This window comes from Drosophila takahashii, chromosome 3L (genome assembly GCF_030179915.1).
Source record: "Drosophila takahashii strain IR98-3 E-12201 chromosome 3L, DtakHiC1v2, whole genome shotgun sequence".
Lineage (NCBI taxonomy): Eukaryota > Metazoa > Arthropoda > Insecta > Diptera > Drosophilidae > Drosophila > Drosophila takahashii.
Genome location: NC_091680.1, coordinates 9,957,751 through 9,978,474, shown reverse-complemented (window position 1 = coordinate 9,978,474; position 20,724 = coordinate 9,957,751). Strand labels below are relative to the sequence as shown.

General features: G+C 41.2%; 4 protein-coding genes and 1 long non-coding RNA gene across 9 annotated transcripts in view; 2 read left to right on the top strand and 3 right to left on the bottom strand.

Moving 5' to 3' along the window:
- The window catches only part of LOC108067186 (elongation factor-like GTPase 1), an 81,749-nt gene extending 70,623 nt beyond the window's left edge, over nt 1-11,126 (top strand). Inside the window, exons 5-6 of one of the 2 annotated variants that reach the window (XM_070215429.1) lie at nt 5,596-5,789; nt 10,988-11,126. In XM_070215429.1, the coding sequence (XP_070071530.1) occupies nt 5,596-5,784 (189 nt within the window). In that variant the 3' untranslated portion in view covers nt 5,785-5,789; nt 10,988-11,126. Of the gene's footprint in view, nt 1-5,595; nt 5,790-6,173; nt 6,318-10,987 lie in introns of those variants that run through there. The other variant, XM_070215430.1, reaches the window with a different exon arrangement.
- Nucleotides 1,786-4,750, bottom strand: LOC138913148 (uncharacterized). Its single transcript, XR_011418772.1, has 3 exons — nt 4,523-4,750; nt 2,149-2,325; nt 1,786-2,088 (listed from the first exon to the last, which is right to left on the bottom strand). It is a non-coding gene; the product is annotated as an uncharacterized lncRNA (long non-coding RNA).
- LOC108059178 (lysosomal proton-coupled steroid conjugate and bile acid symporter SLC46A3) lies at nt 6,065-10,791 on the bottom strand. 4 transcript variants are annotated; one of them, XM_070215432.1, is made up of 6 exons: nt 10,551-10,791; nt 9,739-10,110; nt 7,872-8,654; nt 6,880-7,218; nt 6,387-6,715; nt 6,065-6,328 (listed from the first exon to the last, which is right to left on the bottom strand). In XM_070215432.1, the coding sequence occupies exons 2-6, from the start codon at nt 9,751-9,753 to the stop codon at nt 6,205-6,207; spliced, it is 1,590 nt and encodes a 529-aa protein (XP_070071533.1). In that variant the 5' UTR covers nt 9,754-10,110; nt 10,551-10,791; the 3' UTR covers nt 6,065-6,204. The 4 variants fall into 4 exon arrangements, with proteins under 4 accessions (XP_070071533.1, XP_070071534.1, XP_070071532.1 ...); XM_070215433.1 differs by having other exon boundaries at nt 10,697-10,767; XM_070215431.1 differs by having other exon boundaries at nt 9,739-10,791.
- Nucleotides 11,127-12,561: 1,435 nt separating the features above from the next.
- On the top strand, nt 12,562-15,804 carry st (ATP-binding cassette transporter scarlet). The gene is made up of 7 exons (XM_017144292.3): nt 12,562-12,991; nt 13,172-13,221; nt 13,320-13,456; nt 14,064-15,029; nt 15,084-15,325; nt 15,387-15,487; nt 15,543-15,804. Exons 1-7 carry the CDS (start codon nt 12,660-12,662, stop codon nt 15,716-15,718), a joined length of 2,004 nt encoding a protein of 667 aa, XP_016999781.2. The 5' UTR covers nt 12,562-12,659; the 3' UTR covers nt 15,719-15,804.
- Nucleotides 15,805-16,676: 872 nt separating this feature from the next.
- Nucleotides 16,677-20,724, bottom strand: part of LOC108059174 (adenylate cyclase type 6) — a 43,338-nt gene continuing 39,290 nt past the window's right edge. Inside the window, exons 27-29 of the mRNA XM_070215428.1 lie at nt 20,482-20,663; nt 19,786-19,910; nt 16,677-18,914 (exon numbers count right to left, since the gene is read on the bottom strand). Of these exons, the coding sequence (XP_070071529.1) occupies nt 17,670-18,914; nt 19,786-19,910; nt 20,482-20,663 (1,552 nt within the window). The 3' untranslated portion in view covers nt 16,677-17,669. The remainder of the gene's footprint in view (nt 18,915-19,785; nt 19,911-20,481; nt 20,664-20,724) is intronic.

Sequence of the window (20,724 nt, the reverse complement as noted above, 5' to 3'; positions counted from 1 at the left end):
TGGTGTGATTGTGCTGGTGTTGGTCATATCGTCCAACCAATCGATAACAACAAGTTTTTGTATAATGACTTCCGGCGATTTTCTATTTCTCAGCTCAAGTTTTGCCGGCGACGGAGATGTTGTTTGCCGTTGCTTCGTATAATTTCTTACGCATTTCCAACGCCAGACAGCAGGAAAAGTGGAAAAGGGGCGGGAAAATGGGAGGGGAGTCGGATTGCACAGAGAAAAAATACATACAGGCTGGTCGTTAAACTAAACACTTGATTTGTTAATTAAAAAATACAAATATAAAGTTATTTTATTTTATTACAATATTTTCATATTTGTTGTCAATACTTAAATACTAAAACTTAGTATGGGGTGAAAATGGAGAGCTGGCTTAATTCTAACTTCGATAAGCGTTTTAATCTTTCTAAAGTACCTCTTATTTATTAATTTCTAAAGTTCCATTCGTTAAATACACCATAAGAAATTAAAAGCCTTTTTTGATATTTTTATAGCGTTTATATCAATTCATGTAAAACTCCTAAAATGTTTCATTATTATAAGCCGTTTTCTCTCTGTATGTGAATTGAGTTTCCATCTTAACTCCTATCTGTGTTAAAGACTCAACGAAAAACTAGTTTAGCCAACCGCAAGTGGAAAATTATCTGAAAAAATTCGATTCGATTACAATTTCGATCATTATTCTGAGCGAAGGTAAAGTGAAAACAATTAGGATTTCAGCTTACCTTTCGCCCGAGCAATTAAAACGGTTGGCTTCAGCACTTTGTCCACGCCCACATGTGTTGGCCAGTGGCCTCCCCGCCCCTTGGCACCCAACCCCTCCCTCTTTTTTTTTCTTATTTTTTTTGTAAACCCTACCTGCCAGTTGAGTGGGCCGGGCTCTTGGCCGTGGGCGCAGTTGTCACGTGCCCATAATAACAACGAAGGCGTCAACTTCACTCGAGTGGCCAACTTCTGGTCGGGGGAAAAACGGGAAAAAGGGCCCCGAAGTGGGCTGGGGAGTTGTCTCGTTCCCAAAAAGCCATTTCCATTTCTTGCCGCATCATGGCCCACAATAAGTTCGTTAAGCATCTGCATCGCCGGATCAGCAGATCAGCAGCCGCAAGAAATCATCTCTGCGGATGACCTTTTAACGTGGTATCTGAATGCTGCGATCTGAGCTGCAGCCTGCAAGCTGAAACAGAAACCGAAGACAACAAAAACTAATTTTCAGTTTTCATATATCATAATTTTTCTTGTTATATTGCCGTTGCTCTTTCACTTCACGTAGCATCATTAAGACGGCAGACAGGAGCGCAACAGTTAAGTCAACAGTGCGGTTCATTAGGAATAGATATAAAGTCCTATGATTTAAATATTTTAAAATGTGGTATCATATTTTCAAATTCATAATCATAAAACAAATTTCCCTTATTTGAATATAATTTTTAACCCATTCTCTTAAATTATTAAGAACTAAGAACTTATCTTTGCAAATGGTTAAATTTAATTATTTGGCATTATTATAACCAAGAATATATCTTACAGGATTTTGTATTAATTTTTAGGCCCATTTAATAAAGTACCATTTTTATTAGGATTGTGGAAAACTTAAATATGATTCTCTAATAAATTAAGTGTTTTTACAATGATCTTAGTCTAAGTGAAGAATTCTTTAATATAACTCTGGGGAAGTTCTTACCAAATTTCAAAAATCCAATAGCATCCCCAAACCAAAAGATCAGTTTCTAGAAATTTATACCTTTAATTCCATATTAAAGACGTGTAGCTGTATCATTTTTCTTTTTCTATATTTAGCCATCATAAAGTTATAGTTTTAATAATCCCACTTTCTTTTGCCTTACGGCAATGAGCTGCACTGTTTAACCGACAAATATCTCTTCGTCGGGTGGCTACTGTCTTGCGCGCTTTTGTTATTATTTAATTTTGTGCTTCCTTTTGTTTTTCTCCACCTCCTCGCTGGCTGCAGCACTTCTCATCTCTTCTGGCCACTTGATGAACACGAAGATTGTTATTATGATTACGTGTGTGTGTGTGCCAGAGACGGGGGGATGGGACAGGAAGAGGGTCAAGACCTGCAGCCTACCGAAAAAAAAAGAAAATATAAAAAAAAAACATAACAACTTTGGCTACTGGTCTTACTTTAAGGCCGCTCCGCTCCGTGTTTTCCTCTGGTCCGGATTGTTGCATATGATTTGGTTCTGGTTGTTGTTGGTGTTTCAGTTGTTGTTCCTGCCGCTTGTCGCGCTTTGCATGCAAGACCTCAGTTCTGGAACTCTGGAACTACTTCAAAAGCATAACAGCCACGGCCTCAACAAACTGTGAGCAAAGAACCAAGACAAATAACAAATAATCTGATAACTCGTTTTGTATACCTGCCACAGTCTGCCTTTCCCCCCGCCAAAGGGAAAGTCTACGGTGGAGACAGTCGTTGGGAGTGGGGCAAGGGGCAGGGGGAGGGGGAGGGGGTAGGCAGTGGCAGGGGCGGAGGTGGAGGCGGGGGTCAGGGAGCAGGAGGAGGAGTTCGGCCGGGGGCGGGAGAGAGCATGGCAGTGCCCTAAAGTCTGCCTGGTGCGAATAAACACACACATACAAATACACTGAACGAAAAATGTTTAAGCAAATTGATCAGGAATTCTAAATATTTAATTTCTTGTACAGATTATTATTAAAAATATATATTAAAAATAAGGAGAACCAAATTTATAACTTAACTCATTTTCCAAAAATTAATTTTTAAGTCGTTTAAAGTCATCTAAATCTTCTAGCTTTACTCCAAAAACTTTTCCAATTAAAAAAAAAGTTTTATATTTTACCCTTTCTAAGTAAAATGCTTGCAATATTTTTTAATTTTCTCTTATTTTTAATTTGGTGCTACTTCTCACAGTTTCATATTTTACGCTTTCTAAGTAAAATGTTTGCAATATTTTTCCTCGGTGTAGGGATATATCCATGCCAAGGCAAGTGTTTATCCAAGTGGCCAAAGGATTGTTGTTGCTCTCGTTGTTGTTGTTCTTAAGTGGAACGTGGTTTGCATTGTCCGCTCGCTGGCTGTCAAAATGACGCTCATCGTGGTCCGCCGTCCGCCGTCCATTTGTCCGTTGTCCGTTCGCTGGAGACTTTTACAGGCCCAGGCCCCCAAGTCTCTCGAATCAACTCGACTCGCATCGAGTTATATTCTCTGGGCCCGGTCTCTTTCACAGTCTTTCAGCCAGTTTCTGGCGCGCGATAATAATCTCAACTTCGTCTTGGTCGCGGACGGACAAACGGACAAGCGGACAAATGGACAAGCGGGCCGACGGACCGACGGACTTCAGCGTATTTCGGTAGCTGCCGCGTAAATTACCTGCATACAAACCGCGCGCGGTTGGACAGGTAAACACACTCACTCACACAAAGACGCGCCGCTCATAAGCAGCACACAGATACAAAACACGTGTGTGCAAAGAGAGTTGGAGATACAGAGAGATATACCATTCCATTCCATACCATATAATATAATAGGGGACCATACCAAGTGTGTGTGTTGATGTCACGTCGTTTGCTTTTGGTTTTCGCGGCCGCTCCAATATTTTTCTTAATATTTCAACCTCAAGATGGGAGAATCGTGGTCGTGGAGGTGGTGATTGGGGGGGGGGGGGGGGAAAGAGTCTTTGAATCGCCTGTAATCTGGAACGTGGTGCTGCATTAGTGGGGATAACCACCTTCCTTGGATGTTATAAGTGGGTTTTGGCCAACAGGACACTGGCAAAAATGTAAATATTTTGTTTACCAAGTCAAATGCTTTTTCTTTCGAAGTTCGAATGGTCCTTTACTATAGAATTTAATTAACTTTTTTACAAACCGTGTGTACATTAAACTTGTTAGGAACTTGAAAAAATGTATTTTTCTGACACTTTTAATATTACATTTATAGATTACCAATAATACTTATTTTGTATCTTTTCAGGAATATTTCTGAACCAAATATTTTTAGATTCACCCCAAGAATATTTTAAACACCTATTTTAAATTTTTGGCCAGTTACAAAATTGTAGAATTTTAATTCCAAGACAAATTTCTAGAAAACGGCACCATAACTAATTAAAAGTATAAATATTTCAGGTAGATTTTTAGTTTAATTAAGAGGTAAATTCCCTTTAAGCCAACCGATTTGTGGCAGTGCACTCATCTGCCTGCTGGTGGCTGGCTGCTCATTTGTCTGGCCCGGCTCAGACGCAAGTTCTGCGCACTTTTGGAGCACTTCAGCTGCCACAGGGTCTCCTGCGTTTTCTGCCCGAGATTTGGAGTGGGAATGTTGGGAATGGGAATGTGGATGGGTAAGGGTATAGCTGAAGGTATGGATGGTGATGGGAATGGGGATGGGGATGGGGACCGATGGAAAGATTGGTGGCTGCTGCGCATGCGCAGAACCATTTCCAAAGGATGGCAGTCTCGCTTTTGCGTTTCTGTTGTGTTGTGACAGGGACTGCGAACTGCGAACTGGGATTGGTATTGCCAACTGGGATTGCCTTACCTTGTCGAGGACTACTGCGTGGCTCCCTATAGTTGCCCCCATTGTTCCCTTCGATCCCTTGCCCACTTGGCGTTGTTGGCTGTTGTTAAACAAGCGAAACTTTGTGCCCGATAATGATCTACATGGGATTGCGAAGATGTTCGAGGGCCCGCAGTTTAGCGTAGTGCGAACAGATGGCCCAGAACACGCACTGTGAAAAAATTAAGGAACAAATCTTCGACTTATATATACTAGATACCTAGATATTAAAAAACTTGTTTCTATTATATAAGCCTTATATTATAAGGTGTTATGTTTGATACGAGATTACGATTAATTAAAACGAAAGATTGTCTTATCATCATTTCAATATTTCATACATTTTCAGAACTCAAAATTAAATTATTAATTTTTGATATTTTTTCGCTGTGCAAGAAAAAGTTTCTCCCTAACAAAAGACCAACGCCTCAGCATCTTAATCAGTTTTCGAGCAAGCTCGCTCATTGATGAGGGAATTCATAAAGAGTAGAACCCAAATTCTAGAGTGGGAGAGTGCTGAGTTTTTCCAACGAACCGCTCGACACCCGCCCGCTGGGTCTCGAGTCCTTGTTGGAAAAGAGGAAAAAAAGGAAAACAAAACAATGCAGATCTCACACCAGAGATTCTCAAGTGGTTCGCCTCGCAGGAGGCAATCATCAATCAAGCGCAGGAAACGCTCTTCACGCCATTGAGGAACTGGCCCGTTCTTCTGCGTATCCTGGCGAGTCTGCCTTATCACGTAACGCGCAATGCGTGTCCCTGCGTCCTTTGAAAGTCATTAAGCGTCGAGTCCTTTGTCGCAGCTCGAGAGGCCCGTCCAAACAATGAAGATGTGAAAATGCACGCTTTCCCTGGCGTTGAGACAAAAGAGCCATGCTGAAAAACCCAAAACGATATACCCCGACCCAGCCGAAAGAAAACCCAAAGAACCCAACCCAAATCCAATCCAGTGCGAGGCGCAGGCGCATAGACACAGCGACGCCTCATTCCTTTGTCCTCGTCTCAAGTGCCCAAATGATTTCCCGGAATTTACACCCTGCCTCTGCTTCTTACAGGTGATTGATATCGATCCCTTCTGGCTGCCGACAACCGAGGAGGAGCTGATGCACTTCGGCGAGAAGGCGGACTCCGCCAACCGAGCCAAGGTCTACATGGACAGCGTCCGGCGAAGGAAGGGCCTCTTCGTGGACGAGCAGGTGGTGGAGCATGCGGAGAAGCAGCGCACCCTCTCCAAGAACAAGTGATTCGGGTAAGGTTATTATTAACCACAAATATTATTTAAGGATATAGCTAACCTTCAAGGGGCGATCACTGATTATTTTAAAACGGAATTGAAAATTATTTTAAATGGAAAATGGTAAAAAAAATCATAGCTATACCTAATAATAACTCCAAAACTAATATTCAAAATCCCGCTCGGCTAAACATCACTTCTAAAAATATCTATTTTTATTTATTTATTTAATTAGGCTTAAATGCTTAATTTTCCATTTCAAATACCTGTAAATAACAAGTCGAGAGATATGAAAATATATATTTTTTTATTAATGATAAGTTAATGGGATTGATATCCAATGGCCACATTTTCAATGCAATAGCTGCCTTCAATGGATTCATGTCTTTTTTTTTATAGGAATCATAAAATGTAATATGCAAAAGCCTGGCTAACTTTTGTCCTCTTCAGTTGGCGCCACCAAGACGGCCTCCTTTGGACCAATAAGTCCACTCTCCTTCTCGGGAACTTCTGGAACGGCCAGTGAGTTCTTGCCCAACACAATGTGAATGCAACTAAAAGTGAAATATAAATAAAATAATTGGAAAAACAAAAACAAAGGAGATAACTTACAGTATCATCACAAAGACGGCTATCTGAGTGGCAATAGTTAGCATAAAGACATTGCCGCCGTAATTGGTTTTTTTGGTGCCCCGATAGAGTTGCGAATAGCACACTCCACTGATAAAGGGCACCGCATTATCGCAAACGGAGAGCAGGGCAAACACTTTTCCACGCTCCGATATGGGCACAATTTTCGAGGTCATGGCCCGGATCATGGGTCCCACAATGGGACCCAAGCTACAGACCACGGCTCCGGCATATAGTAAATCCGTATTGGTGGCAAAATAGAAGAACAATCGGGCTATCGAATGGGCCCAGGTGCCAATAAAGACGATGGTCTGTGAAAAATTGGAAAGTAAAATAAGAAAAAGTGATTTAAAATATAGCTAACTCATTTTCTCATTCCGATAAATATTAAATTAAACTTGCAAAAAATTAAATGAATATTTTTAAACCGCCAATTAATATTTCTAAGAACTATAATCGGAAAATTAAGACCTACCGTATCCCTCCAACCGAGGACCTTATTCATCAGCGGCACAGCCACCAGCATGGCAATCACGTAGGCTGACGACTTGAAGGTCTTGAAGTTGCTGTACGCACTCACATCCCAGTCGAACTTGTCCAGGGTGTACATGTACAGGTACTGGCCCTCGTCCCGCTGGAAGGTGTACAGGGCCATGCTGATTAGCAGGATGATGAGGAAGCTGCGCCTGTGGCCCCTTCGCGATTTTACCAGAACCGCCAACGAGTCCTTCACGTGCTGCTTGTCGAAAAAGTCGCCCCAGAAACCACAGCATCCGAGCTCCCTCAACGAACGCTGTCTGGGCGTCGTTTGCCACTGAAAGTTTTAGGGATAATATTACGGAATTTATAGATTTCATAGTTTGCCACTGAAAGTTTTAGGGAGAATATTACGGAATTTATAGATTTTATAGTTTGCCACTGAAAGTTTTAGGGAGAATATTACGGAAGTTATAGATTTTATAGTATGCCACTGAAAGTTTTATTAAAAACATTACCGAATTTATAGATTTTATAGATTAAAACTCGAAGATCTAGCTAGGATTGATAAATTAAACTTCGATGAGTGTTCTCTCTTTTCCTTGAAATCTTAAAACAACTATTTTCTGAAGTTAAAGCAGTGATTATTTGTAAGATTTATTTTAAGGGTTCAAAAGGCTTTTCCTTGAAATCTTAAAACAATTATTTTCTGACTTTAAATCAGTGATTATTTGTAATATTTATCTATGAGTACAAATTTATGATTTTGTTTTCGAGTTTTACTGAGTAATTAACTCAGTGCAAAAATATCCCTCAAATTGTGTTTCTTTTTTGTTCAGGTGGGATTACTAATTTAATATCGGATACTTCAATAACATTATTAAGCTACCTTATTTAGTGTATGAAGAGAATAGGAGAAATAAATAATTATTTAAATAAGAATTATAAGAATTCAGTATTGATTTAGACTTAGAACTCGCAGAGACTCACCTTCAGGGCGCACAGAGAGTAGATGATGGCCAGGAAGAGCAGCGAGGCGTTCACGGTGAACATGTCCGCGTAGGACTGATCGAAGACATTGTAGAAGAGATGGGATCCCAGGGCCACGCCCAGGGGCATGGCACTGAGGTAGATCACGTCCAGAATGGTCACCCGGATGGTGCGCTGCTGCAGCGTGGAAATGTCCGAGATGTAGGCGAAGCAGGAGGCGAAAATGGCCACATCCGCACCGGTCAAGGCCGAAGGCAAGGTGGCCGAGTAAATGATGTTCTGCACCGGCCACGTCGGCATCCTGGCATTGACCACGATCATCGAGGAGTAGATGAACTTGCCCACCAGTCCCATGAGCAGGGGTAACTTACGGCCCCGACGATCGGAGAATGAGCCCAGGAAAAGGGCCAAAATAATGGGGAAAACGTGGGCGGAGATGTTCTCCCACTGAAGGAACCAGGCGTTGGTCAACAGCGCTTCGTCCTTGAACTCCTTGTTCTCCGGCTTGTTGAGATTCCGGCAGATCTCCTCGGTAAAGTTCTTGTTCACCCTGCAGGACTTGTACAGGAAGAAGTTCTGCTCCACCACCGAGGTGATCATGAAGGCGAACATGTACAGGAACATTGTGGGCTCCACGGAAATCGATTTGACCACATGCCACGCCCACTGCCAGAAGGTGCGCCTAGCGCCGCCCTCTTCCCGCTGCTCGTCAACATCTCCGGAAGCGCTGTTCCCACTGTTTTCGCTAGTCCGACTGTTTCGTCTGGCATTTCCGGTGTGTGCCTGCAAGTATGCAAGGGATTTTGGAATTCTGTTTTCGAAACGATTTTTGTGCTGGCAATGCCATCGGTTTTGAAGAGATTGTGGAAGCTGAGCTCAGATAAAGCTTCTTTTTAAGAGCTCGTACAAAGCAGTGATCGTTTGTGGTTGTCAACAAATAAATCTCACTTGGATACCCTTTAAGCAAATTGTCAAAAAGGGATCTCCCCCTTCGTTTCCTATGGTATTGTTCTTAGCAAGCAACCGGTTTTTTGTTTACAAACTGTGCTGGGTTTTTGAAGACCTATTAAACTCGTTTAAAAAAATATATGCTCTACGAAGAGATTGGTTACAAATCAAATATACACTCAAATATATCAAATATATGGTACAAAACATACATTATAGCTTCTAGAAGTTATAAAAACTTAAACCGTTCACTACCTAGTTGCTGATACACTGAAAATACTAAAATTTAAATATTTACTTTATTTTGTTATGTTTATTTTAATTGAATGCATATTTTTTAAATCAATTCGATGGATTTTTTTTTTTTTTTTTTTTTAATTGTTATGCTTTAAAAATAAAACAATGTAGTTTAAACTTTTAAAATTTAATAACTTCTTACATTTTCTTTACATTAGTTTAGCAGAGCATTCTCAAGTCCCCATCACATTATCGTTACGATTGCCACCACATGTAGTGACACCTTTATTATTGCTAGTAAACAACGTGATAAGCTGCTTCTCGTGTTACATTTTATGAATTTTATAGGTATTTATTTCACTTTTTTCGAAACGAAACACAAATCATAAAATCAATTGGAAAAACTACGCATAACAAATACGAATTTGAAGGTCACGTCTGCTAGATTTTAAAGTTTTTGTTCGTTTGGCTTTGCGCGTTTTTTCTGGCATCATATTGACATACGTAATCATTCGACGAATCGCGACGCTCCAATTTATGTGATTTCTTTAATTTGCAAAAATAAGAACTAAATGCGTTGAAGATATTTATTTGTATGGTTTTTGACTCTCCCTTCGTGAGCGTTAAATTTAGTCGCGCCGCAAACAAAAACAAACTATTTAGCGGCTAAACAATCACTCACCTCTGTGGCGCTCATTTTTACTCTGCGCACTCGCCTTCTCTCCCGCGCTGTTAAATATGTTGTTTCCTCTGATTTCAGGGGCTGTTTCCAAAGCTTTTATGCTCTCGCGAATTTTATTTGCCGCTTAGCTTTCCAAATTCAAAATTTAACCGCCAACGGCAGCTTATCAATAGATTACTTTTCCAATATTTGCATGGCAAATTGGCTATTCAATCTGATTTTGTTATGCAAATTTGTTCCAGATTAGACTTCTAACCGTATACCTCAGGTTTTGGGGTATATTAGTTTTTTTTTAAATTTATATCACTATTTAAGCACTCATACAAAAATCATTGTTTGGTTCGCAATACCTTTTACTTCTTCAACGAAGCTCTGAGGATTAAATAAAGATCCTTAGTTATTTATTCCGCTTAGTAAGCAAATTTCAACATTTTAATCGACAATTGCATCTTATCAATAGATTGTTGTTTTGCTCACATACTTGCAAAGCAATTTTAAAAGCCACTCACTATTTGTTTTGCTAATTTGTGAATAGATTATTATTTGTTCTCCCGATTTTAAGTATGGGGCTCGTTTGTTTATCTTAATAATTTTTGTAATTGCTTACACGTGTGAGCCGGTATTTTGAAATCATTTTAATTTCCGTCTAGCGGAATTTTTTGTTGGATTTCCCATACTCTCTTATCGAACCGCACGTAGCTCTCACTTTCTGTTCAAGATCAAAAACGTGCAATAGCACACTAAACGCACCGATAAGGTGTTATGAAGTTTAATTATAGACTAATTAGGTTTGGATTTACAACACTGCCTACCATTTAAAGCGATAACTGTTTCCAGCCGACAGTAAAATGGCAAGGTTTTCAATTACTAAACTGATTTTCTGTGCGCAATAATATTTAAGTTGAATTGATTCTGCTGCTGTTGGTTTTTGTTTGTATATCGAATTTCACATCATTACGTTGCATTTATATTCCACTGATTTTGTGTTGCGGTACAAATATTATTAACCGCTCGGAAGCGACTTATCCGCTTTACAGCTCGACGGCAACTGAGAACCAGAGGGGCAGCTCTGTCCACTCAAAACGGCTTATCAGCCAAAAAGCTGATACTGAGCGTTTTCGGTTGGCCTCCAATGCAATCTGAGCTACTATTCCAATTGCCCTTTACTCTTTATTTATTAAAGTATGCAATGGGATTTTCCCATAATTTTAATTTATTTTTAATCGGTAATTTTTTTCTTTTTTTTCAGGACTTGCACGCCTTTCAACCTGACTCAAAAATCTGGATATTTCAATTTGTGCTGAGGAATGATATATACTTTTATTTTGTACAATTCTTTTATGATCAAATAAAATGTAAAAATTTGTATAAAATTGTTAAAAAATTACTACATTTGTTTGTAGAAAATATAACTATAAATTTTCAAAACTTTGTATATTATTCGTGGATTAAAACGGTTAAGATATTTTACACCACAGAAAAAGTAGAATCTGCCTAAAAGTACGCCACAGAATAGAATGATTTTTTAATGGAATGAAAAAAACGTGCAAGTATTTTTAAAATAATCGCTTAGAATGAGTTTATAGATTCTATATTAGTTTGAATTAAAAAACGACAGAATCTACAACTGCATGAATGCACTTCAAATGTGAATAACAAAATAGCAGAAATGAGAGTCCTTGTGTGTACATAATTTTCAAGAATTATGAATCATTTTACTGAATACTTTTGAACCATATTAAAAATTACTATTGAGAAAATATGGGTATAGAAAGGTGTGAGAATTACAGCTGCAGCTTACTAGAAATTTACTTTTGAATCAATTTCTCAGTCTCCTTTTGTGCAATATGAATGCGAAAGCCTGTAGCAAAACAGAGACGAGAATTAGCTCCCATCTGGTTGTTAGCTTTCCCGAGGCAGCGGCGGTTTTCCCGCTGGCTGCTTGGCTGACTCTGGCGCTGCGGGGCTTCCCGGTGGGTTGGTCTGGATCTGGATTGCATTTTCCGCTGGCAATGGTAATTGGAGCCGCGCCGCCTAAGTCCGCTGCTTCCCAAGCGGTCGGTAAACTGCAAGACGATCGAATGCTCGCTTCCAGGGCCACCCTAAAGATTGTGGGCCCCGGCCCCTCGGATCCCAAGTTTACCATATTTGCATAGTGGGGTGCTGAGCACCACAGTAGGCATTGGTAAAAGGAAATATAATGAAATATAATAAAGAATAAATAAAATAAAAAAGTAAAGAGTTTTTCTTGTACTTATAAAGGTTTGTACTAATATATATTTTTAAAAGAAACTTTTAAATATTTAAAAAAATAGGTACTTATCTTCTTAAAAATTTTTTTTGAAATTGATGATTTAAAATTTCTTCAAAAATATTTTTAAAATATAATTTGAAAAGAAAATATTTTGAAACTCTTAAGGGATAGTACTCAACCCAACAAAAAGTCGTCCAAAACAAAAAACTTCATATGAAACAAAATTTTTTGACGTTATTGTCATATAAAGTTTTTTATTTTGGACGACTTTTTGTTGGGTTGAGTACTACCCCTTAGGAAAAATATATTCCATATAATTTAATTTATTTATTATTAAACGTAATTCTAATATTATGCTAATTCTTATATATAATTTGAATAAAATGTTTAAGAGTATTTATTTTGGGACTCATGGACAAGACTTTTTGGAAAAATAAGCCCAAGCTCAAGGGTACAACATTAAATTACCATTTATGTTCTCTTTACCCGAGTGTCTTTTAGCTTGTACTTACTGTGCCTGTCTATCTTACTGTCAACTTGGCTGTGACAACTTCTCAGCAGAGTTTAGCTGGTTAGTTGTTGCCCAGCTGTGGCACGCTTCGGTTCAGTTCAGTTTAGAAAAAATCAGACTCCTCAGCCGTGATAGCCAAGATAAAACCCAGAGATAATGTCGGACTCAGATGGCAAGCTGATCGATGTGGAGGCTCCACCGCAGTCGGTGGAGCAGCACGAGCTGCAGTTGATGCCGGTGGGCAGTACCATCGAGGTGCCCAGTCTGGACAGCACACCCAAGCTGTCCAAACGAAACAGTTCCGAGAGGAGTTTGCCCCTCCGGAGCTACAGCAAATGGTCGCCCACGGAGCAGGGAGCCACCTTGGTGTGGAGGGACCTATGCGTTTACACCAATGTCGGCGGATCGGGGCAACGGATGAAGCGGATCATCAACAACTCCACGGGGGCCATTCAACCGGGCACTCTGATGGCTTTAATGGGCTCGAGGTAAGCTGCTGCGGAAATCGACACCACCTGAGATCAGGTGCACTCAAGTGGAATGTACGATGACCAAAAAATGTGTTAACTATGTCAAGATGTCTAATTTCTGACTGACAATTATCTTCACTCTGATAAGCAGAGATTCCCCTAAGTTTCGCCCCCTCATAAAACATCTCCCATTCACAGTGGCTCTGGGAAAACAACGCTTATGTCGACGCTCGCCTTTCGACAGCCGGGTAAGTTGTACCCTACTACCAAGTAGTTCCCGATAAGATTACACTGATCCCCACCATTATCTCCGGCCGCTCCATTTGCATTGGGATCTGCGCTGCAGCCGGGACCGTGGTTCAAGGCGACATTCTGATAAACGGCCGGCGCATCGGGCCCTTCATGCACCGCATCAGCGGCTACGTCTACCAGGATGACCTCTTCCTCGGCTCGCTGACTGTACTGGAGCACTTGAACTTTATGGTAAGCGCGAAGAACTCTGCATATCTCTGAAGGGGGTTTATGATTTTTTACGAGGCGTTATAAAGTCTATGGCAGCATATTTGGATGACTCTCGGCATTTGCGAAATTATAGTAATGCTTTAGTTTCTTGACATTCTATTCTTATTTCGGCTAAACAAATATTTTGCCAGAAAACGAAAGCTACACATAGAGGCTAAAGTTTCCTAGACTTTTAATTTAAATTTATTTGTTCTATTTTATTTCTATTTTTGGCCAATTATAAGTTTTATAAAAAATGATTAACTATTTATTTTTCAAATCTTTAATTATTTTAATATTATATTTACAACTAAGAATGGTTATATTCTTATATCGGCTAAACAAATATTTTTTCAGGAAACGAAAGCTAGACATTGACCCCTTAGCTTCTAGACTTTTAATTTAAATTTATGTTTGGCAATTAATTTGCTTTAAATTTAGAGAAAGTTAATATTTTTGTATTATTTATTTTTAAATATTAAATAAATATTCTTTTAAATCTAATCTGCGATAGCTTTATTAGTAGCTTAAAGTAAGAGGAATAGCTTTGGAAATCAACTGTATTTTCCCGACCTTATTTTCTTCTCAGGCCCATCTTCGCCTGGATCGTCGGGTGTCCAAGGAGGAGCGTCGCCTGATAATCAACGAGCTTCTAGAGCGAACAGGACTTCTTTCGGCAGCCCAAACTCGAATCGGGAGTGGGGATGACAAGAAGGTTCTTTCGGGGGGTGAACGCAAGCGATTGGCCTTCGCCGTGGAGCTGCTCAACAATCCGGTGATCCTGTTCTGCGATGAGCCCACCACCGGACTGGATTCCTATAGCGCTCAACAGCTGGTGGCCACGTTGTACGAATTGGCCCAAAAGGGCACCACCATTCTGTGCACCATCCACCAGCCGAGTTCGCAGCTCTTTGACAACTTCAACAACGTGATGCTGCTGGCCGATGGCAGAGTGGCCTTCACAGGATCCCCACAGCACGCCCTGAGTTTCTTCGCCAATCATGGTTACTACTGCCCGGAGGCCTACAATCCGGCGGATTTCCTCATTGGCGTCCTGGCCACCGATCCTGGCTACGAGCAGGCCTCCCAGAGATCCGCCCAACACCTTTGCGATCAGTTCGCCGTCAGTTCGGCGGCCAAGCAGCGGGATATGCTGGTGAATCTTGAGATTCATATGGCCCAATCGGGCAACTTCCCCTTCGACACGGAGGTGGAGTCCTTCAGGGGCGTACCCTGGTATAAACGATTCCATGTGGTGTGGCTGAGGGCGTCGCTAACGCTGCTCAGAGATCCCACCATCCAGTGGATGCGGTTCATCCAAAAGATCGCCATGGCATTTATAATCGGAGCCTGTTTCGCCGGCACCACGGAACCATCGCAGCTGGGAGTTCAGGCGGTGCAGGGAGCGCTGTTCATCATGATATCGGAGAATACCTACCATCCCATGTATTCAGTGCTCAACCTATTTCCCCAGGGATTCCCCCTATTCATGAGGGAAACCCGATCTGGTCTCTACTCCACGGGACAGTATTATTCGGCCAATATCTTGGCCTTGGTAAGTTGATGAATGATTTTAATAAAATTTATTTTAAATTTTTTTTTTCGTTAGCTTCCTGGAATGATAATTGAGCCCCTGATATTCGTTATAATCTGCTATTGGCTAACGGGTCTGAGGTCCACCTTCTACGCCTTCGGAGTGACTGCCATGTGTGTGGTGCTGGTGATGAATGTGGCCACAGCCTGCGGTTGCTTCTTCTCCACGGCCTTCAATTCTGTTCCGCTGGCAATGGCTTACTTGGTGCCGCTGGATTACATATTCATGATCACCTCGGGTATCTTTATACAAGTGAAGTGAGTGGTGTTTAAACCGAGTTTGAGAAACTTTAACCATCAAGGGAACATTTACATGCAGCTCCTTACCAGTGGCATTTTGGTGGACCCAATTCCTCTCCTGGATGCTGTACGCCAATGAGGCTATGACCGTGGCTCAGTGGTCGGGTGTGCAGAATATTAGTGAGTATAACTAAAATGTTTTAATTTTGATTGGTTATATATCTCTGTTTTATAGCCTGCTTCCAGGAAAGTGCCGACTTGCCCTGCTTTCACACGGGTCAAGATGTTCTGGACAAGTACAGCTTCAATGAGAGCAATGTCTATCGCAATTTACTGGCCATGGTGGGTCTCTATTTTGGCTTCCATTTACTGGGCTACTACTGCCTTTGGCGACGGGCCCGCAAGCTGTGAGAGCCCTCAGTTCGAGTGCTGTAAATACGACTAACTACAAAGCTATGAATTCGTCCAATAAATAATGAATAGAATTTTCAAATTAATAGCGCCATTTATTAACACATTTTGTTTTTTATTTTCCTTGTTTTGACTGCACAATGAAACATTTACATTGACTGGGTTTTGGTTTTTGCCATTATCAACTTGAAACTGAACATCAAAGCTAATCAACATCGAGTTCAATACACGCATACACTTATGTATAAACTATATAGGATACTTGATTCTCAGTTAAATTATAGTTCGTAGCTAGGCGTAGTCAAAGTGGCCGAGAGGCTTTCGTAAAATTTGCGAGTTAAAACTAAGTAACAAAAGGTTATAAAATAATTTATGCATCCTTTCATCTTCTTCATAGAAATCACAGCGAGAATTTTGTTTGTTTTTCTTTGGTTTTCCGTTTTGTTTACGCATAATATATATGTGTTGCATCCAGTTTAATAATATAATTATATTTAGTGTTGATGCTTTCAGCAACATTGAGACATACAGACATTGAAACACATTTAACATTACATATAAACGATATTGATTTAACATTTAACATTACTCGTATTTGATACTCCTTTCATTTGAACTTATTTCCTAGTAAATATCGTTTGTGCAACAATTAAGTATAGTTTTATTGTTGCTGTTGAATTGACAGATTTTTGTTTTAGTTAATGACCAGCTATGGAAAGTCGGAGTAAATACGTTTTTATCGATATGGTGATGCTTGGAATATTGTTTTAATTGAAATTATACTGGAAGCTGTTTCCTTAGCTTGGTGTGAAAATGTTTTTCGGGGGAATGCAATCGAACTTGCAACATGCATTTTATATTTTCATAAAAATCGTAATTCCAAGAATGAAATAAATAAATATTTTAAACGGCCATTGAATTTATTTATAAACATATATGATTTAAAGAACATAACTAATTTTTGGTTTACAATTGCATTCCCCAACAACATGTAGTACTTAATTATTCGTTTGACAATAAACATTAAATTCGATTTCTTTGCACACTTAAACCATTTAAATTTACAATCTACGGCAAACACACATAGGAACCTTACACACCTACTCTCCTTTCCAAGGACCCTCCTCCGAACTTACAACCTATCGAATACCTAACAGTTCTAACAATGCTCTTTGGTACCCAGTTGAAGTGCAAGACTTTGCTTTCGTACTTTAGTTTTACGTGTGATATGGAAATTACATTTTGTTGTTGGTGCCCTGAAACGCTAACTGAGGAACATGTAAAGCTACAATAAATGCGAGATCATACAGGGGATGGGGAAAGCTGGGAGTAGAGTCGAACTTCTGTAGCACGGAACTTTGATAAAAGGATTAATTTTTGAGCATGTTTGGCAAGCAAATAAATAATACCAAAATATAGTGTTGATTTTATATTTGGAAAAATTATTTGGTGTTTTATAATACACATTTATTTGAAATAAAATGTCTTGTTTATTTGTTTATTCTATAGGAAATTTAAATTAGTTTAATGATATTTCATTTTTATATTGAATATATTTAGGGTATTGTAATGAAACGTATGAATTTAAGCAACGAAAGCAGATGAATCAGAGATTTTTTAAAATAATTTATTTAAATTAAATATAGTTAATATGGTTAAATATTTTTTTATTTAGATATTTGTATTGAATATTTTTAAGACAACATTTTATTTGTTTACAGATTGTTGTGATTTAGTATCCAGCTTCAGCAGTTCGACTGTACTAAATACTGGCAGGCCCAATCAATCATCAAGCTACCCCTCCTTATCCTTACCACATTCCTTACTTTATCCTTACCTTTATCCTTACCTTACCCTTACCTTTAGTGTTACTGCTACTACTTAGAGGAACCTAGGCCTCAGCTAAGTGCCGGCGGTTTTGTACATATTTACACGGCTGCCTGCGCATCCTCTACGTGCTGACATCCTGGAGGAGTCCTGCCCTCGGGCTACTGCCCCCGCCACCCATTCCGGAACCCAAACCGTTCGCGCTGCTGCTGCTGATGAGCACCATGCTCCGGCTGTTGGGCAGGACAAAGACCTCGGTGGTCAGCTGGCCGATGGGGCTCATGGACTGCGAGGTCTTGATGGGGCTGCGATTGGGTTCCAGGGAGGCGGTGCGGGGCTGCCAGTCCTGCGACGAGTTCTCCGTGGAGGATTGGCCGGGCATCGAGGAGGAGCCGCCGCCGCCGCCGCCGCCGCTCTCCAGGGTTCCCGGCGCCGTCTGCGTGGAGCTCTGGCTCTCGTTGGACAGCAGTCGCGTGGTGGTGGTCGAAGTGGTGAAACTGGCCGCAATGGTGGTCACCGAGCGGCGCTTCTTCGGCTGCGCCGACGAGTTGGACGAGCCCGAGGAGGAGGAGTAGGGCGTGGCCGTGGTGGTCACCGTCTCCGTCACATTGAAGCTCACAATGGTGTCCCTCTTCCGCAGCGTGGTGGTGGTCGAACTGCTCGTCTCACCGCGGAGATTCTGCTGCTGCTTGTTGCTCAGATCCGACAGGCTGATGTTGTTCTTCAGCAGAATCTCCAGATTCTCAATGGAGTCCTTCAGGCCCATCTTCTCGTCGCGGGCTATCTCGTCCTTGAGTTCGGCCACCAGTGTCCTGGGCTGAGCAGTGGGCGTGGCCAGGGACTTGCTGGCTCCTCCGCACTCCGAGCAACTGTCGGTGGCCGTGGGATTGGGATTCGAGCTGGGATTACCGCCTCGCAGGATGGCGGGCAGGGCGCCGATGGTCACCACACTGGAGCTGTTCGAAATGCTGGGCGTGATACCTGTGGAACTGCTCACCGTAGTGCCGAAGGAGGAGGATATGTTGTGCTGTCGGCAGAGGGACTTCCTCCGCTGCGCCGTCAGATTCTGCATATTGGAGTTCATGTCGATGTCCGGCGAGGGCAGCAAATCGTCGTCCTCCTGCTCCACAGAGTCCTCCTTGGTCTGCTCCTGCGGCTGCCCCGCCAACTTCTCCGGCTCCTTGGAGACCAAAGTCAAGGTCTTGGGCGGCTCAATCTCGGCCTTGGCCAGGTCCTCCTTCACCTCGATGGGCTTCTTGCCCTTCAGGAAGTAGGTGATCATGGAGCCCTTGCCCTTCACATCCACGCTGCCGCGACAGGTGAGCTCGAAGCCGCGCCCCTCGAGAATCTGCTGCATCTCCTGAGTCACCTGGACAGGTGGAAAAAAAGAGAGAGGCAGGGAACAAGCGATAGCATAAATTCCGGCTGACAAGTTCAATGGCTGTGGGAGCTGGCTCGGCTTTTATTGATTCACCCGCTCACCCGTGGCTACATATTTCATGATAACACCCAGGACTCCACTGCGTCCTCGCTCCTCCAATCCTCCAATCCCCAATCCCCCCGAGCGACGCCCGCTTAATAATTTATTTCCTTTGCAAATTTACTTCGCCTTTTTCTTCGTTTTATTGACAGCATCGAAGCACGGCAAATAAAATCAAATGCGCATTTTTATCTGTATCTGTACTCCCCCACATTACTATATTAGGGTGGACCATTATGTTCCCATTAAACAAAATTACTATCTAGCCTATATAGGCTAAGTAAAGAGGATGTAATTAAGATTATTATCTTTGTGGACGGTAGAAAATGTGGTTAATTTTTGTCTAAAGTTTGTGAATTTTTTTTTTGTTTTTTTATTCGAGTGTAATATTTTGATATATAACACAAAAAAGCTAAATAAATTATAAGACAAATTATCCATGAAATAATATTTTAATTCTTTAATTCTTTTTTGAAAAACGGGTCCACCCTAATTCTTGAATATCTTTATCAGTACTTGTGTACCTGTGCCCTTTTTTGTGTCTGCTTCGAAAAAAGTTTTCGTTGACACTAAAAACTTTGTCACTGAAGTGGTCAGCCCAGGTGGCCATTGATTAGGTGGGCGTGGCAGCCATTCAGCCCTTTCCAAAAACTTTCGAAAGCACGAATATCTCGTGATTCGCTACAGGCGAAAACTTTGTAGGGCGGCATAAAGTCCACCTGAGTGCCCGCGATTAGCCGATGATTTAATCAAGACTCACCTGGATGTGATCCACGAGACCTGTGGAGTCCATTCGCGAGGCCACGTTGACGGCATTGCCCCAAATGTCATATTGCGGCTTGCAGGCTCCAATGACCCCAGCCACCACAGGACCAATATTAATCCCTGCAAATACGAAAACAGCAAATAAAATGTGGTGAAAGTTGGGACGAAGCTAAGGCACTGAGGAAAATTAGTAGTGTACACAGAGGTCTTGATGCCATTCCAAAATTAAAACAAATTTGTAAATATAATTCGTATTATAATAAAAATTAAATTTTTCTAAATTCCAAAATAAATCAAAATAAGTATTCCTGGTTATGCGGTTATTCCACTACATCGTTCGGATCATTCATTAGGGCAATTTTTTCTCAGCCCATACGATTTTACGTAGGTGCGAGCAAGATCCGATTTACAGTAGCTCTAATAAATGAGCAAAATTGTACTTTTTAGATTCAATTTTGCTCATACAAAAAAAAATAAAATGGTGGCCTTCGGTTTTTTAAATTTTGCTCATTAATTGCTCATTGCAGCTGACATATATCTGTCTTGCTCGCACCTACGTAAAATCGTATAGGCTGAGAAAAAATTGTTTTAATGAATGAGCCGACCAATGTAGTGGAATAACCGCATTAGTAAATTATATTTCCCATTGTATCTGCAGGAGAATGAAAAAGGCAAAGATAGATTTTCCCACCTATTCGCATCCGAAAGTTGTTGAAGGAGTGCATGTTGACCTCCTCGATCTTGTCGAACAGCTGGAGGGCGTAGTCGGCCATGGCGGTCACGTGGCTGAAGTTCACCCGGTCGCAGGTGTTCGCCGTCAATCCGGATGCGGCCATGTAAGTGGCGCCCGTGCTCTTGATTTTCTCGATGCAGCTGCCGGTGGAAGGAGAGGGGCCGGAAATGGACCAACCCGCAAAGTGGTTAAAACCGTTTA